The sequence below is a fragment of the Pipistrellus kuhlii genome, unplaced genomic scaffold (genome assembly GCF_014108245.1).
Source record: "Pipistrellus kuhlii isolate mPipKuh1 unplaced genomic scaffold, mPipKuh1.p scaffold_m20_p_3, whole genome shotgun sequence".
NCBI lineage: Eukaryota > Metazoa > Chordata > Mammalia > Chiroptera > Vespertilionidae > Pipistrellus > Pipistrellus kuhlii.
In genome coordinates this window covers 9,928,915-9,942,261 of record NW_023425529.1, presented here as the reverse complement: position 1 = coordinate 9,942,261, position 13,347 = coordinate 9,928,915, and the positions used below count along the sequence as shown (strand labels likewise).

At 43.5% G+C, this 13,347-nt stretch overlaps 1 protein-coding gene across 1 annotated transcript in view; it reads left to right on the top strand.

The window, feature by feature from the left end:
* The first annotated feature begins 2,089 nt into the window (after positions 1-2,089).
* Positions 2,090-13,347, top strand: part of DRAM1 (DNA damage regulated autophagy modulator 1) — a 37,772-nt gene continuing 26,514 nt past the window's right edge. Inside the window, exon 1 of the mRNA XM_036457724.2 lies at positions 2,090-2,593. Within this exon, the coding sequence (XP_036313617.1) occupies positions 2,463-2,593 (131 nt within the window). The 5' untranslated portion in view covers positions 2,090-2,462. The remainder of the gene's footprint in view (positions 2,594-13,347) is intronic.

Below are 13,347 nucleotides of genomic sequence, written 5' to 3'. Positions count from 1 at the left end.
TTTCAATTATATTTGACAATTGACATTCAATGTTATTTTACATTATTTGCAGGTTTACAGCACATGACCCCCTCTGATTATTCTAATAGCCACCTGCCACCATACACAGTTATGGGCTCTTGTGATATTTTTTCTTTTTGTCGATTCTTTTCCAGCTTGTGTGATTTTTAAAAAGCCTTAATTTGAAGCTTCTGTGTTATTCAATATGGTGCTCATTCCCCTCACAGCCACAATGATCTCCTTAAATACGAGTCTGTCCATATTCCTACACTCTCCTCACTACCAAAACCCAAACCAAATCAAAAACAAAAACACAGCCTGACTGGTGTGGCTCAGTGGTTGAGTGTCGACCTATGAACCAGAAGGTCACGGTTCAATTCCCAGTCAGGGCAAGTGCCCAGGTTGAGAGGCAGCTGATCAATGATTCTCTCTCATCATTGATGCTTCTATCTCTTTCTCCCTGTCCCTTCCTCTCGGAAATCAGTAAAATATACATAAAACACCACACACCAAAGACTCTTAGCAGGGCTCTGCTGACTTGGTCTCTGTCCACCCCTCCATTCCCTGCCTACACTTCTTTGAGTGCTTTTCTTTAGTTTCAGGAAAACTAGCAACTTCACATTCTGCTTTTTTCTCCTGTTTCTTTGGCCTAGAATGCTAGTCTCACCTTTCTTTGCCTGGAGAACAATCCTTTACTTTCAAAAACTCTAATATCTGCCAGCAAACCTTCCCAGGTTCTTCATCGTAGCTCTGTCCCTGCCTCTCATCTCTCTGCATATTTCTTTTTAAAAAAAATCATCTCCAATCTACTCAATATCCCATACAATTTTATTTTATTCTGAACGTCTGTTTTCTTAAACCTCATAGGACTAATCTTTGTATCCCATCCCCTGGCAGGGTGGGGCGCCCGAGAAATGTGTATGCAGCTGAAATGAACCCACGTTTGCTCGCCGATGACCCAGTGACCCAATGACCTCCGCCCTGGGCTCAGAATCCCTAAACACCACCTCCAACACTCCACGCTTGTCAGTGCCTGCCGGACACGAATCCCTATCGCCAGGTCTGACATGTATGAAGTCACCATTACTCATCTCACTTAGGTCACGGCTACGCGCTGGGGCTAACCCTGATCCGTGAGGGGAGAAAGGGAACTGTCATTTTTAGGAAACCAATAGTCCGAGCCCGCGCGGGTTTAAACAGAACCAGCTGCACCATACTCCTACCTGCCCCACACTCTCTAGGTTTTCGTGGGGACACCATCCGGGTGGCTGTCACTTCTGAAGCGCTTGGCCTGGCAAAGCCCTCACCCAGCGGCAGGAGCAGGAGCAGGGGCAGGAGCAGGGGCAGGGGAAGGAGCAGGGGCAGGGGCAGGAGAAGCAGCAGGAGAAGCGGCAGGAGCAGCAGCAGGAGCAGGAGCAGGAGCAGGGGCAGGAGAAGCGTCAGGAGCAGGAGCTGGAGCAGCAGCAGGAGCTGGAGCAGCAGCAGGAGCTGGAGCAGGGGCAGGGGCAGGGGCAGGAGAAGCAGCAGGAGAAGCGGCAAGAGCAGCAGCAGCAGGAGCTGGAGCAGCAGTAGGAGCAGGAGCAGGGCAGGAGCAGGAGAAGCGTCAGGAGCAGGGGCAGGGGCAGGGGTAGGAGCAGGGGCAGGAGCAGGGGCAGGGGCAGGGGCAGGAGAAGCAGCAGGAGAAGCGGCAGGAGCAGCAGTAGGAGTAGGAGCAGGAGCAGCGGCAGGAGCAGGAGAAGCATCAGGAGCAGGAGCTGGAGCAGCAGTAGGAGCAGGGGCAGGGGCAGGGGCAGGAGAAGCAGCAGGAGAAGCGGCAAGAGCAGCAGCAGGAGCAGGGCAGGAGCAGGGAGCAGCAGCAGGAGCTGGAGCAGCAGCGCTGCGGGATGGGGCAGGTGTCCGCCCTGGGGCTCCCCCCCTTCCCCCCCTCCCCCGCGGGTGAGGCGCCCGGGAGGAGAAGCCCAGGTGCTCCAGGCCGGTACCCGGAAACCCCGAGGGAAGGAGGAGGGAAGGAGGGGCGGGCGGGAGGAGATCGGGCTCTCTGGAGTTGGGAGTTGTGCAACCGCGGAGCAAAGAGCCAGACATTTCCGCCCGCATCCCCCGCGCAGCCCGCCCGCCCGCGCCCACCCCGCCGCCTCCGAACCAAAAGCGAAAGGAGCCGCGTCCCGGGGTGGCGTCGGGGGAGGTCCGCGCGCTCCCAATTCGGCTGGACGCTTTGTGACTTCACTCGCTTCGCAACAAGCCCGGGCCGCCGGCGCCCCACCCACTCACCCACCCTGGCCCGCTGCCCCGCCGCCCGCAGCCGCCTCCGCTCCCGCGTCTCCCTTCCCTTCCCTGCCCTCCGGCCCGGAGGCTCCATCGCTCCCCGCCGCGCGGTGGCCGCCCAGAGGGCCCGCACGTGGCGCCCCCGCCCCCGGAGCAGCCCGACGCCCGCCGGCTGAGCGCAGCGCACCCAGGGCAGCGCGATGCCCCGCTTCCTTAAGGGAATGGCCTTCGTCCCCTTCCTGCTGGTGACCTGGTCCTCCGCCGCCTTCATCATCTCCTACGTGGTCGCTGTGCTCTCCGGGCACGTCAACCCCTTCCTCCCCTACATCAGGTAGGCTGGGCGCAGGGTGGACCCGGCAGAGGCGCCCCTGGGTGCCACTGAGGCAGAGGCTGGGACCCAGACCGAATGAATGGGATCTGACTGCGAGGACAGGAGAGGCTGCCCCCTGGCAGATGGATAGAGGCAGGGGGTGGGCAGCTGAGCAGCCAGAGGGGTTCGGGATAGACAGAACTTTCAGACTGGGGATGGGACAGAAATCTCAGGAAGACACTTTATTTTTTAAAAGAAATTTTTTAAAAATATATATTTCATTGATTTTTTAAATTATTTTTTTATTTTACAAAGAGGAAGGGAGAGGGATAGAGAGCTAGAAACATCGATGAGAGAGATACATCGATCAGCTGCCTCCTGCACACCCCCTATCAGGGATGTGCCCGCAACCAAGGTACATGCCCTTGACCGGAATCAAAACTGGGACCTTTCAGGCTCTATCCACTGAGCCAAACCGGTTTTGGCAAGAACAAGACGCTTTATTTATTTATTTATTTATTTATTTATTTATTCATTTATTTTTAGGGGGGGGGGGTCATCAATGGATGCCATTTATTGAGAGGGCAAGTTGGAGATCCAGGTGTGAGCTAAAACCGCTCGATATATTTCACTTCTGCTTCCCAGCATCCTCGTGAACTGGATGTCTGGTTCATGGTTTCAAGAAAGGAAACTTAAAGTTTAAGCAGATGTTGAAATACCGTCAGTGTGACACTGATGTCACAGCTAAGAAATGGTGGAAGCAGAATTCACACCCAAATGGCATCCCGTGCCCAAAGTAACACTCCAGGTCTTTTGGGAGTTGGCTTAAGCTCCCCTGGATGGAGCTGGCCAAGACCCCCACCCCACCTCCCCTGGGTTCTGTGCCCCCAGAGTCAGAGCCCTCAAGCTGTCAACAACTTGTGACATCTCCTGTGTTGTCATGATGCTGTTACAATTTTCCTGAGTTTTGGGCTCCACCTTGTTAAGGTCAAGTCTTCATTGCCCAGGACACAGGTCCCGATTCTCTTCCTGTGACTCCCAACTCCGTGTCTTGTCCACAGCAGTCTTTTTTTAGAACAATTCATCTCTATCCTAGAGGTGTGGCTTCTCTGGGTCTGTATTGGCTGGTGAGGAGATCATAAAGCTGGTGACACCAAAGTTTGTAGAGATGATACAGATTATAGGGGCTTTCTCTCCTGCAGCCCTCTGCCTCCTGTGCAATATTCTGTAATATTTTCTTTGTGGGTGAGGAAGGGGAAATGAAGGTGAGGCAAGAGGGGAATAGGGACTAGGGTTTAGAGATGCAAGGAAGAGAGCATTAAGGAGATAGGGCAAATCTGCAGTCATTGGAGGGGAGAAGGGTGTTTCCTATACAGAAAGAGGCTCCATGCCTCAAGCAAACTCTAATCTGGCCTTGTGCTCCCAAAGAAACCTGGGCTTGGTGTCTCATGGCTCATCTCAGTCCCAGTGCCATTGTCTTGCTCCTTAAAAAAGAAAAAAGCTTATTGATCTCAGAGAGAGGTAGGGTGAGAGAGAGAACATTAGTGATGAGAGAGAATCATTGATCAGCTGCCTCCTTCTTGCCCCACACTGGGGATCCAGCTGCAACCCGGGAATCAAATTGTGACCTTCTGCCGGACTGTCTAATTCCTGTTGATTCTGAAGCAGGATAGATCTTCTTAGACCTGTGCAAAAAGCTTTTCTCACTGCAATGGTTTAAGTGTGTGTGTGTTTAAAAATTTTTTAAGTAGGAATTATTTGAGCCAAACTGAAGACATGCTCTGGAGCAAGATCTCAGATGCTCCCCTCCCTGCAGTGCTGTGTGTGTCCTGGACCTGAAGGTCAGGAACAGATACACATTGGCCAGGCAGCCAGAGGCAGGGTTTGAGTCTTTGTAGACATGTCTGAAATAGTTGTGATTAATACCATCACAAGGTGAATTTGAAATGGAAGACGTTCAGAAATGGGGAAATGATGCCTGCCGAAACCGGTTTAGAGCTTCGGCCTGCGGACTGAAGGGTTCTGGTTCGATTCCGGTCAAGGGCATGTACCTTGGTTGCGGGCACATCCCCAGTAGTGCAAGAAGCAGCTGATCGATGATGCTCTCTCATCAATGTTTCTAATTCTCTATCCCTCTCTCTTCCTCTCTGTAAAAAAAAAAAGAAAAAGAAAAAAAAAAAAGAAAGAAATGGGGAAATCAGCTGACAAGGCGAACCACTTGTGAGATGCTTAAATCACAGACTTGCCGGGAAAGAGGTTGTACGTTTAACAAGGAAAAGAAGCCTTTAGGAAGAGCAGAATGACTGGAGAAAAAGGCGTGAGATTGTTCCGTTGTTGCCAGGATTCATCAGCCTACACACACAGAGCAAACATGTGAATTGTGTGCCCACATGTGCCTGGGGCTTTTGGTTGCCAGAGCTCTCTGTCTCCTAGAAAACCAAGTCATTGAGGAAAAGGCAAGATGTACGCAAGAACTAGACACCAGGGCCTGATTGGGCATGCCTGAGTGATCAGCTTTGTCTAGAAATGTTCAGCTTTGTCTTCTATGATTCATCTCTGCTGTCAATACCTCTTACTCTTCCTCATCCCCCTCCCTCCATTTCCTCCAACCACACTGGCTTCCTTTCTGTGTCTTAAATGTGCCAGGCCTCCCTGTATCTAGTCATATTATCCACCTTAGCATCTATCATCTTCTAACAAACTAGGTGGTTTATTTATTATGATGGTCACCTGTCTTCCCTCTGGAGTATCTATATCTATATCTATATCTATATCTATATCTATATCATCTATATCTATATATCATCTATATCTATATCTATATCTATCATCTATCTATATCTATATCTATCATCTATATCTATATCATCTATATCTATATCAGACTGATATGCTAAGTGTCTGTCTGACTGGTAGCTATGACAGGCACTGACCACCAGGAGTCAGATGCTCATGCAAGAGCTGCTGTGATGTGCATTGGCCATTTACAGAGAAACAGCATTGTAGGCCTGGTGCTCACGAAGCAACACTTGGCTTCCCCAAAGTGGGACACAGGCCCCGCCACCACCCTGGAGCCTCAGCCCACCAAATCCCAGCTGACCTGCCTAGACCCCATGGTGCAAAATGTGGTCCACAGTACAGCCCTGCCCAGAAACAGTGGCTGTGGGCTCTAGGTAATGATGTCACATAGCAACGCTTGGCTTCCTCTTTCTAGCAACTAGCCCCCTTGCAGTTTCTTCAGCTCAGGAACACAACTTGCTTTATAGCCAGGTGGAAACATTTTACACTTTAACCAAATGTCTGTGAAGTGTTTTCCCATGCCTCATCTCATTTGATCCTCACAGAAGTCCTGGAGTAGGTAGATCAGAGACTTGGTAGAATCCTGTTTTCTTTTCATTAGCTGAAAAATGGAGATTTAGAAAGCTTAGAAACTTAACCCAATTGAAAAGAAGTAAGAAATTGTAGACCTTGAAAATAACTTCAGGTTTTCTCACTGTGCAGAATGTAGTCAAACACTGCTGCATATTTTACCCTTTGTTCTCCCTTCATGATCTATAATAATAATCTGCTTGTGTTGATATTTAGTGCTGTGTTGCTGACAATTATCTGAAAGAGAAGTTGGGGTGTTTCACTGGGCTGGGAAAAGTTTAGCTAAATCAGAAAGCAGGTCTAATTAAACAAGTTAATTCTATATCCATAAAAGGCTAAGTTGACTCACGCGTGCATGATAGATATAAAGCTCTTGCTGGTGCCAATTGCATGCATGTGTTTTGATCTGTCATTGTTTATCATGAATTTGGTTGACATTTCTATTATAGAGAAAGGGTGAATAGTGATATTAAAGTATTTCTTCTAATTAATTTCCTTTCAATGTTCACGAATTTGTGCACCGGGCCACTAGTAAGATTCATGAAGGCTCTCAATTTTAGTTGAATTAATATTTCTCAGACACCCACTATGGATATTGTTATTATTCCTTTAGAGAAAGGCAGATAGTTTTAGGGGAGGCTTGATCAGGTAGGTCATTGGTGGTTGGGATGCAGATAGTCCTTGATTGTGGGGTTATGTCCTGATAACCTATTTTAAGTTGAAAATATTGACAAAAAAAAAAAATGTAGAGACTTTTTTTAAATTTTAATTTAAAAAAAATTTTAATTGTTTTTCTTGTGTTGTAGAGAATTTTAATAAGTTTATTTGAGCCAAACTGATGACATGTGCGGGGATCAAGATCTCACTGCTCCTGAGAATAACAGTTTTGCAGTTTCTTTTATGCATTTGAAATTAAGGAGAGAATTTAGTAAGATTACATGGAGGTGGAAGGAAATAACTCAGAAATTGGACAGTTAATTAGATTATGTTCTCTTTTAAGGGTTGATGCCCCCTTCAAGATGCATTGTTTCTGGTATTTCAATGGTGTGTTAATCCAGATGTGCAATGGACAGGGCTGGTTTAAAACCTTTTATTAAAGGAGTTCTATGCCTGGGGCATGACTGCCCACCATGACCTGCTCATTTAGGAATTTATGATCAGATCAGCTTGTGAGATTACTTTCCATAGAATTCCCCCTTTTTTTGGTCCAAAATATCTTAAGTTGGAAATGCTCTTAATACACCTAACCTGCTGAACACAACAGCTTAGTCCAGCCTACCATAAATTTGCTCAGAACACATGCATTAACCTGTAGCTGGGCAAAACAATATAAAGTGTTGAATAGCTCATGTAATTTATTGAATACTGTACTGAAAGTGACAAACAATGATTGTATGAGAACTCTCTGTTGACTGTTCACACAGCTGAAAGCACACTTGGGCCTGGAGAATGTTTGAAGCATTGAACTAAAATAAGGAATGCTGGCCACAGGGTACACTGCAGAGTGTTAGTTGTTTACACTCAAGATCCTGTGCCTGATGGGGAGTTGGGCCCACCACTGCTGTCCAGCATCTCCAGGGTATCCTACTGAATGTTGCTAGCCTGGGAAAAGATAAAAATTTAAAATTTGAAGTACGTTTCCTGTTGAATGTCTGTTGCTTTCACACCATGGTAAAGTAAAAATAAATAAATAAATAAATAAATAAATAAATTTAAAAAATCATAAATAGAACCATCATAAGTCAGGCACTAGCTGTATTTAAGATAGTCCTTTCAGGTGATGACCAATGGATGTTCTGATTTTCTTCTTAACAATCTTAAATATTTTGTCAGCCAATTGGATGTCTGATTTAAAAAAAAACAAAACAACAAAAAACAATGTTGAACACTTTGAGTAAGACTCATTGCATTTTTAAACAAATATATTTTTATTGATTTCAAAGAGGGAGGGATAGCAACATTAATGATGAGCGAGAATAATTGATTGGCTGCCTCCTGCATGTCCCACCCTGGGGATTGAACTATCAACTGGGTCACGTGTCCTGACTGGGAGTTGAACAGTGACCTCCTGGTTCATAGGTCGATACTCAACCATGCCATCTGGGCAAGCAATTGCATTTTAATTAAGAGCCAGAACCCTGGGAGGACCTCTATCCAGTAGGACATTCAAACTGAGTTTCCTTACCATATATTGTCTTATCACATTGTTACTCTTCAGGATGTTGGATAAATGGACAAATAGGCCTTAGACATGTAAAAAGATGCTCCATCTCATGAATCAAATAAGAATTCAAATTAAAACGCACTGATATAATTTTTCATCTACTAGACTGGCAGAAACCCAAATGTGTGACACACTCTATTGGTGAGAATTTGGGGAAACAGGCTCTCACACTTTGCAGGTGGAAATGTAAATTGATTAAATCTCTATAGAGGTACGTTGGCATTATCTATCAAAATTTCAAAAATAACATTACTCGCCGAAACCGGCTTGGCTCAGTGAAACCGGCTTGGCTCAGTGGATAGAGCATCAGCCTGCGGACCAAAAGGTCCTGGGTTCGATTCCTGTCAAGGTCATGTACATTGGTTGCGGGCACATTCCCAGTAGGAGGTGTGCAGGAGGCAGTTGATTGATGTTTCTCTCTCATTGATGTTTCTGACTCTCTGTCCCTCTCTCTTCCTCTCTGTAAAAAAATCAATAAAATATTTTAAAAAATAACGTTACTCATAGCATTGTTTTTAATAGCAAAAGGTTGGAAACCATACAAATAACCATGAGTAGAGGACTGGCTAAATAAATATACTTTATCCAAAGAAGATTTCAAAAAAACCTCTCTATATAGAATACTCTTTAAATTAATACATTGATATAGAAAAATCTCTGATACATTGTTACATAGAAAAAGCAAGATGCAAAACAAAATATGCTACCAATTAGTGGAGATGGTGGGGCTGGAGGGGTAAAGGGCGGGGTCATACACATTTATATTTGCTTACATATAGAAACTAATGAAATGGTTTATCTGTGTATGATGGGCAGAGTAGGTCATGGTCAAGAAAACCTTAGCATATAAGAAATAAGGTGGAAATAAGACCTGTTTTCTTTTTTTTTTAAATTAACCTTTTTTACTTTGCAATCATTGTTGATTTACATGCAGCTATATAAAGTAACAGAGAAAGATCTTATATATCTTTTACCCAGTTTATCTCAAAGGTAACATCTTGCAAACGTGGAGCACATTTTTTGTATGTAGTTATTTTTTAGCCAAATGGATGGGTTTCTGGTTAGAAAATTAAAATAGAAATATAGGATTCAAACATCTACTAAATGTAACAAGTTGCAATAATACAGTGTGATATTTCTGGATTCTGAGGCCATTCATGCAAGGACGTCAAAACCAAGGGCAAACAAAGATCAAGATGGAAGGATTAGTTTAGATTTTTACAAGGTTACTCCCACATTCTTAAGCACCATCAAGGTTAATTTGTTACAGTTTCTTCTATTTCCTCTATGACCAAATCCCCCTCAGGTTATGTGGATCCCTAGTTACTTATCAACTCCTCTTAGCTTAGAAGCTACTCTCTTTTACAACTTCTTTGGCTTGTGTCTCATGCTTCCAGAATGTTCTGTGGCCCTTGGTTTTGCCAATTCTGCATCCTGGTTGAATCCTTTTTTTTAGCCTGCTCTCACTTTTCGTCAAGTGCTGTTTGCTGTACCAGATGTGGTCTTTGGTCACTCCGATTGTTCTTCCTCACGACCACAAACACTGCTCAGTGACTGATGGCAGAAAACTGGGCCATCTAAAATTAAGCCACTTAGAAGGGGGAACAAAATGATACAGTAAACAAAGTAAAAGAGGTTGAGCCTTTCACTTGGTTAACAAAATGTAGGTTATAATCACAGTGTGCTAATTCTTATAATGTACAAAATTCATTAAAATGAACGCTTCTTATAATGAACAAAAAAATGAAAATGCAAAATTCTTAAAATGAACAAAAATATGAAAGTAATTTAGGTGCTGATTTTTAAGGGAGGAATACATAATTTTCCAATACTGTTTTATGATTGCACCATACAAAGTCCTTGATTTCACTTTTTTTTTTTTTTTTTTTTTTTTTTTTTTTTTGTATTTGGTAAGTTCCATTAAAAAAACAAAACAAAAAACAAAAACAAACTTTTTTATTGATTAAGGTTTCATATTTGTCCTCATCCTCCCATTCCCATCCCAAACCCCTCCCCACGATGCCCCCACTCCCCATTGTCCATGACCACTGGTTAGGCTTATATGCATGCATACAAGTCCTTTGGTTGATCTCTCCCCCTTACCTCCGCCCTCCCCTACCTTGCTCATTTGTGTTTTGAAGGGACATAGGAAGAAGGTCATTTCTGCAGAAATGTTTTGACTTCAGCTTCCCAATGATAATTCTTACTCTTTGTATAACGATATTGATCTTGTTTGCTGTCTATCTCTCACACAAAAGTTCCATGAGGGTAGAGATATAGGGTCTCGTCACTGCTGCCTCCCCAGCATTTACGACAGTGCTAGAAACATAGGGGATGCTTAGTAAATATTGACTGAACCCTAAGATCACTTACAACAGAAGGGCCAGTTTTATTTATGCCCATTTTATTAACCTGGTCAGCTTCTCTTCAATTGTTAACTGATTCTGCCAGCATTCGCTGTTGATTAACTTTGGTTGTGTTTCTAGCTCTCTTCCACCCCATTTCTACAGACTTCATGAAATTCTCCATATTTTACATGGTTAGCAACTTTGTAATCATTCTACAGTAACTTATTTATCATCTCCTCCAGATGATAAGCCACTCTCTTTTATGTCCTCTACTTTGGCTAGGTTTCATGCTTCCAGAATATTCTGAGTCCCTTGACTTTTAAAGATTTGCCAGTTCTGCATGCTGGTTGCTTTTGAGTAGCCTAGTCTCACTTTTTGCCAAGTGCTGTTTGCTGGACTGAGTGTGGTCTTTTGTCATTTTCATTGTTTCTCCTCAACCACAAGCCCTGCTCAGTGATTGGTGGCAGAAAACCAGCTCGCCTAGTAAATATTCACAACATTTGGTAATCACTGAGAGGGGTTAATACAGTGTGCGGGACAAAGGAACAGCTTTAGAGCAGACAGCTTTGGTTATTATAGAATACAAGCCTATCATGTGCCCCAGCTCTGGGACTTTGGACAAGTTACTTCTTTCTGCCTCCCTATGGTTTAGGAGTAGCACCTCCCTCACGAGTTAACACATGAACCCACTTAGAGCTCATTAACACCCTGGGCCAAGGACATAATAAATTCTCTGTGAACAATTGCTATTAGTGTTATCAAGAGACAAGTCCACATTGGTCTGGGTAGGTGCTAGTGTTAAGTAGGAAGGGATTTTTGGTTGAGGGCTAAGTTTTATAAGTGATCGGTGTATGGTGCACATTACAGAAACTTTCTTAACCAAACTCAACGTAAAGAATTTGCTGGTTTAACTGATAACCCCATTCTCTGAGAAATACACTGACCGAAGCCAGTGGACCCTGAAAACTGTGCCCAGCGATGGCCACTCTGAGCTGCTTGCTTGCTTCTTTCACCTGTTTCTTTGTACCCTTATCAAATGCCAGCTGTGCTTGTTCCCAAAAATATTTATACCAGTTGTGTGTGTGTGTGTGTGTTTTGTAATGGTGTGCTTTAACTCAATATAAATAAACTGTTGGTCTGTAAATGCAAAAAGAGAATTGAGTGTTTTGGAAAGATCCAAGAGACTGTCGTTTGCTCAGTAGTGTTTACAACAAATGTAAGGATTTATAAAAATGTGAAAACAACAACACTAAACTCGGCCAGTGTTGCTCAGTGGTTGAGTGTTGACCTATGAACCAGTGGGCCAAGAGGTTACGGTTATTTCCTGGTCAGAGCTCATGCGTGGATTGCAGGCTCAAGATCTCTAGTTAGTGAGTCTACAGGAGGCAGCCAATCAGTGATTCTCTCTTATCATTGATGTTTCTCTCTTTCTCCCTCTTCCTTTCTCTCTGAAATCAATTAAAAAACAAACAAACAAAAGCACAAAAGGATTTTGCACTCAAATTGCTTCAAAAATGTCATAAGATTTTTCTTCACTTTAAAGAAACCCAAACAAAATGAGATGATTAGGAGTAGGTGTGGTGTATATATCAGCAACACGTACATTGGATTTATACTCATGTAATAGTCTTGGCCTTCATCAATAAATAGGCAAGTGAATGTGTAATTCTGTTTGTGTTGGGTATGTATCTATATACTTTTTGATGACTTCCTGCTTAAACGGACTTTTTGATTACTAACTACAATGCATTTCAGACAACAGTGACCTTTGCTTTCCTGTTCCACCTTAGCAATGGGTCCAGATAATAAACACTCAGAGAATGAGGTTTGTGTTCAGAGAGCCATGTATTCTGATGTGATGTGAATGCCATCCAGTGCAGTGATGATTATCGCCTAGTGTTTCTAAGACAATGTCATGAGGACAAAAGGTAGGCATGCCATTTAAAACATTTAGCTAATGAAAGTATAATTCTTAAATGATAATTTATAGTTTATTATTTTCTTAAAGAAAATATGACCCAAATTTTTTAATTCTAATAAAAGTATAGCCTGGCCAGCATGGCTCAGTGGTTGAGCATTAACTATGAACCAGGAGGTCACAGTTCAGGTCACATACCCAGGTTTTGGGCTTGATCCCCAGTAGGGGGCATGCAGGAGGCAGCCAATTAATGATTCTCTGTCATCACTGAGTTTCTCTCTCTTTCCCTCTCAGAAATCAATAAAAATGTGCGCGCGCACACACACACACACACACACACACATATATATAAAAGAAAAGTACAATAACAAAATAGAAGATCCCAAACTTCTTCAGCTTGAAAATTAATGGACGTGATGGATACAGCATTTGGCTTCTAAACAAGCCAACAGTAAATTTACCCTCTGTTCACTTTTTAAATTTTCCATCGTCATTTGATTACATTTCAGCTTCCCCTCACTACATTAAGTAGAATTGTGAACATTTTTCTTCTGTGATTCCAACTTTTAAAAAGGCATTAGGGTATTGCTTCAAAAGTCTTGACTGATTCGAGCTGACAAATTTAAACATAATGCCTCAAATTTAACTTTAAAAAAAGTATTCACTTAATAGTCCTTCTAACCTGACAGTAATTGCATTTCGCTCCATCCAGAACATGCATTGTAGAGTTTTTGCACGCGAGGACAACTTACTAATGACTCTAGAAGGAAGAGCTGATACCAAGCTGGTTGTAAATATATAAGGCTGTAAATTCATATGGAAATATGAACATTATAAAAAGAAATGGAAAAGGGCATGGCAGAGAAGAGTTCCTAAGCTGTGTCCATTGGAAGTAGACAGCTCTCGCTGAAACCGG